Source organism: Colobus angolensis, unplaced genomic scaffold (assembly GCF_000951035.1).
Source record: "Colobus angolensis palliatus isolate OR3802 unplaced genomic scaffold, Cang.pa_1.0 Scaffold231, whole genome shotgun sequence".
Taxonomy (NCBI): Eukaryota; Metazoa; Chordata; class Mammalia; order Primates; family Cercopithecidae; genus Colobus; species Colobus angolensis.
The window spans coordinates 1,018,571-1,023,823 of NW_012115500.1; the positions used below are offsets into that span (position 1 = coordinate 1,018,571).

Here is a 5,253-nt window from a genome sequence, read left to right on the forward strand (position 1 = left end):
AGAGTCTCGCTCTGTCGCCCAGACTGGAGTGCAGTGGTGCAATCTCAGCTCACTGCAACCTCCGCCTCCTGGGCTCAAGCAATTCTCTTGCCTCAACTTCATGAGTAGCTAGGATTACAGGTATGTGCCAACATGCCTGGCTAATTTTTGTAGTTTTAGTAGAGACAGGGTTTCATCATCTTAGCCAGGCTGGTCTCGAACTCCTTATCTTGTGATCCACCCACCTCGGCCTCACAGAGTGTTGGGATTACAGGCGTGAGCCACCACGGCTGACCTAAAATTTTTTTCTGTAGCGATGGACTCTCACTTTGTTGCCCAGGCTGGTCTTTAACTCCTGGGCTCAAGCGATCCTTCTGCCTTGGCCTCCCAAAGTGCTGAGACACCACACTCAGCCCAGTCAGCACTTTCTAGAGTGGCCTACACATGTTATCTCCACTGCAACCCTGCCTTTCACTCCGTATCCATCACCCCACTGACATTTCTCTTGTCACCCCCAGAAGACCAAAGAACCCCACAAGACCAAAGACCAAATCCAATGGATTTCTGGATGTCAGCAGCATTCCAAACACTGACTGCTCCTTCTACAAAACACTCATATTCTTCTTTTGCTCATTCTCTTCTTCCCAAACTCTAATGGAATTCTCTTCTTACCACTCTATTTAACATTGCAACTTCCCCCCGACCTCCATCTCCCACATTCCTGATCCCTCTCACTTTGCTATACTTCTTCATAACAGCACTTACTACTTTCTAGTATATAAGATAATCATTTTTTCCATTTGTTATTAATCGTATGCCTGTGCTTGCAAGATTATAAAGTACAGAAGGGTAGAGGTCTTCATCTAATTGTTCACTAATGAATCCTAAATAACTAGAACACCTACACGTTAGATAATCAATGAATACTGATTAAATTAATGGATATGAATTTACACTTTCTGCCTAGGTATTTCATCCATTCCCAAAGCCACCTATATGATGATGACTCCCAAATGTTTACTTGCAGCCCAAAGGTATCCTTTGCACTCCAAACCTATATCCGGCTACAAACTTAACACATCCACTTTGATGTTGATGTACCACAGGAATCTACAACCAAACATATCCAAAGCCAAAAAACATAACTTAATTCATATACCAAACTATGTTTTGCCTCAGTCCTTCCCATCTCAGAAAATGGCACAATCAGTCCACCCAGATGCACCATCCAGAAACCTGGGAACCATCTTAATTTAATCATCTCTCTTACCCCCTATGCTTAATCCAGATGCAAGTGCTGCTACAGCTTGGACCTGTCTGCTGCTCCAATCCCAGCACCCTACTCCCACCCCATCTAAGCTGCCACCATCTTTTACCTGAACTATTACATCATTTTCCTTTCTAATCTTCCTATTTGCCTTCTTATAAAATCTATCCTCAGAAGCCAGAGTAAATGTTTAAAAATACAAAGCCAGTCATTACTCTCTGATGAAAACCTGGCTTCTCAATGATCAGATAATAAAACCTGGTGCTGGGCGCAGTGGCTCACACCTGTAATCCCAGAACTTTGGGAGGCTGAGGTGGGTGCATCACCCGAGGTCGGGAGTTTGAGACCAGCCTGGCCAACATGGAGAAATCCCATCTCTACTAAAAACACAAAAATTAGCCAGGCGTGGTGCACACGCCTGTAATCCCAGCTACTTGGGAGGCTGAGGGAGGAGAATTGCTTAAACCTGGGAGGCGGAGGTTGAGGTAAGCCGAGATCAGGGCCATTGCACTCCAGCCTGAGTGACAAGAGTGAAACTCCATCTCAAAATAAAATAAAATAAAAATAAATAAAATAAAATAAAATAAAATCTGGCCAGGCATAGTGGCTCACACCTGTAATCCCAGCACTTTGGGAAGCTGAGGCAGGTATATCATGAGGTCAGGAGTTCAAGACCAGCCTGGCTAAGATGGTAAAACCCCATCTATACTAAAAATACAAAAATTAGCCAGGCGTGGTGGTGGGCGCCTGTAATCTCCTCTACTCGGGAGGCTGAGGCAGGAGAATTGCTTGAACCCGGGAGGCAGAGGTTGCAGTGAGCCGAGATCACACCACTGCACTCCAGCCTGGGTGACAGAGCAAGACTCTGTCTCAAAAATAAAATAAAACAAAATCTAAACTCCTTTTCAGGGTCTACAAGTCAGTGGAGAATCTGGTCCCTGGCCGCCTCTTTAGCTTCATTTCATGTCACTTCCTCTTTTCTGCAAGAGCCTCTTTTTGTTCCTAGATCTTGCCAAGCTCTTTTTTCTGTCTCAGGGCTTGGCTCTACCACCCCATCCCACCCTAATTGCTATCACTTTTCCCAGTTTATTCCCTTCAGAGCACTCACTGCAATTTGTGTTGTATGTTTTTACACTATTAGATTACGAGCTTTAAAGAGGATCCCATCAATTTTATGCAGGCACATATACCCAGTGGCACAAGCAGCAGACTAAATGAAAAGCAGAGTGTTGTTTCCAGAAGGAGAGAACAGTCATACCTAGTAATTGCCAAAGTACACTCCTCTACTGATGTTTCTTGACCTCACTACTGCCCTTTTTCTTACTGCAGAGAGGTCAAGAAACATGAGGAGGTGAGTGCACATTGGCAATTACTAGGTATAATTAAACCTTTAAGAATCAAAAGGCAAAAATCTTACCTTTAATGTTGTTAATTTCTTCCTTAATGATTTTCCTAAACTTTGACAGCATCTTAGAAGCTGATAATATTTCATCTTCTAAAAACTGGCTCAGAGGATTTTCTTTTGGATTTCTTTTAAATTTCACAAAGTAATATGCACCAGTGTTAGAATATTCTTCTAGTTGAATTCTGGGGACTTCCAGTTTAAACATGACATCGAATTCATTAGGTGCAGAAATCTAAGAAACAGTAAAAATAGCACTGAAATATCTGCTTATGAATGTTTTCCAAGTGACTGGAAGTTTTAAGTTCCACTTAAAACTTTACTTTAAAAAGCAAGATTCATAATGTCTATATATTCCCTCTGGGAGTGGGACTACTGGAGCTGGCAGGAGGTGGAAGAGTATATTACCTGTTTCATTTTGTAGGATCTACACTCGATTTTTTTTACCATGACCTAGCATTATTTTTATAACTAAAAATGATTTTAGGCCAGGTGCAGTGGCTCACACCTATAATTAAATCTTGTGTATGATATGTGGCAGGGAATCAAGGTTCATGTTTTTCCTATATAGATACCCAATTGACCCAGCATTATTCATTGAAAAAAAAAATCATCCTTTCAGCCAGGCATGGTGGCTCACGCTTGCAATCTCAGCACTTTGTGAGGCTGAGGCAGGTGAATCACAAGGTCAAGTGATTGAGACCATCCTGGCCAACATGGTGAAACCTCGTCTCTATTAAAAATATGAAAATTAGCTGGATGTGGTGGTGTGTGCCTATAGTTCCAGCTACTCAGAAGGCTGAGGCAGGAGAATTGCTTGAACCCGGGAGGCAGAGGTTGCAGTGAGCCGAGATCGTGCGACTGTACTCCAGTCTGGGTGACAGAACAAGACTCCGTCTCACCAAAAAAAAACCTTTCTCCTACTGAATTACATTGAGGCATATTTTGTGTACTATATTGAATTACATGTGCAGGATTCTTTCCGAACTTTCTATTCAATTGGCCTATTTTTCTATCACTGCATCAATAACACCTGCTTAATTAGGTTGCTTTATGGTAAGTCTTGCTCTTTGGTAGAGTAAATCTTCCAACATTTTTTCCTGTACAATTTCCTAAACTATTCTAGGTCCATTGCACTTCCATATAAATCTTTTAATCAGGCTGGGCACGGTGGCTCACACCTGTAATCCCAGCACTTTAGGAGGCTTATGACCTGAGGTTAGGAGTTTGAGACTAGCCTGGCCAAAATGGTGAAACCCCGTCTCTACTAAAAATACAAACATTAACAGGGTGTGGTGGCGGGCGCCTATAATCCCAGCTACTCGGGAGGCTGAGGCAAGAGAATTGCTAGAACCCAGGAGACAGAGGTTGCAGTGAGCCGAGATCGAGCCACTTCACTCCAGCCTGGGCAAAAGAGTGAAACTCTGTCTCAAAATAAAAATAAAAATAAATAAATAAATCTGAAACCCCGTCTCTACTAAAAATACAAAAAATTAGCTGGGAGTGGTGGCGGGCGCCTGTAGTCCCAGCTACTTGGGAGGCTGAGGCAGGAGAATGGCGTGAACCCAGCAGACAGAGCTTACAGTGACCGAGATCGCGCCACTGCACTCTATCCTGGGTGACAGTGTGAGACTCTGTCTCAATAAATAAATAAATAAATAAATAAATATTTTAATCAGTTTGTCAATTTAATTTAAAAACTGATGAGATTTCGACTGAGATTGCATTAAATCCAGATCAATTTGAGGAAAAATGAACACGACATAGTTGTCAATTACTTCCTCTTCAAATTTACCCAGTTATGTTTTTAAGTTTTGAATATCTTTAGTGAGATTTATTCCTAAATATTTGATTTTTAAATTGTTTTTCAAGTTTTCAATTTTTGTTTGTTTGTTTTTGAGACAGAGTTTCACTCTTGTCACAGAGGCTGAAGTGCAATTGAGCAATCTTGGCTCACTGCAACCTCTGCTTCCTGGGCTCAAGTAATTCTCCTGCATCAGCCTCCCCAGTAGCTGGGAATACAGGCGTATGCCACCACGCCCAGCTAATTTTTATATTTTTAGTAGAGACAGGGTTTTGCCATGTTGACCAGGCTGGTCTCAAACTCCTGACCTCAAGTGATCTGCCTGCCTCTACCTCCCAAAGTGCTGGGATTACAGGCGTGAGTCACCATGCCTGGCCAAAGTTTTCAATTTTTATTTGTTAGAGATGGGGTCTCTAGGCTGGAGTACAGTGGCTACTCACAGATAGATCACAGTGCACTGTAGCCTCAAACTCCTGGCCTGATGATTCTCCCACCTCAGCCTCCCAAATAGCTGGGACTATCAGAATGCACCAATGGACCTAGCTTTGATATTTTTGATGATATTCTAAATGGTATTTTCATTTTGTTTTTAACCTTGTTAGTATATTGAAATATTTTTATTTGTTTATTGACTTTGCAACCAGCAATTTTGCTAATTTACTAATTATTTCCAACAGTTTATAAATGAAGCCAATCAAGTCATCTACACATAACGATTTCATCACTCCTTTTCCAAACTTATGCCTTTATTTTCCTTGTCTTGCTGCATCAGCTGTATGTATTCCTTCACGTTCTTTTTGT

The 5,253-nt window shown here is 41.9% G+C and overlaps 1 protein-coding gene across 1 annotated transcript in view; it reads right to left on the reverse strand.

Annotated features, from left to right (window-relative positions):
• The window catches only part of MB21D1 (Mab-21 domain containing 1), a 50,613-nt gene that overhangs the window by 26,975 nt on the left and 18,385 nt on the right, over positions 1-5,253 (reverse strand). Inside the window, exon 3 of the mRNA XM_011944436.1 lies at positions 2,664-2,883. Within this exon, the coding sequence (XP_011799826.1) occupies positions 2,664-2,883 (220 nt within the window). The remainder of the gene's footprint in view (positions 1-2,663; positions 2,884-5,253) is intronic.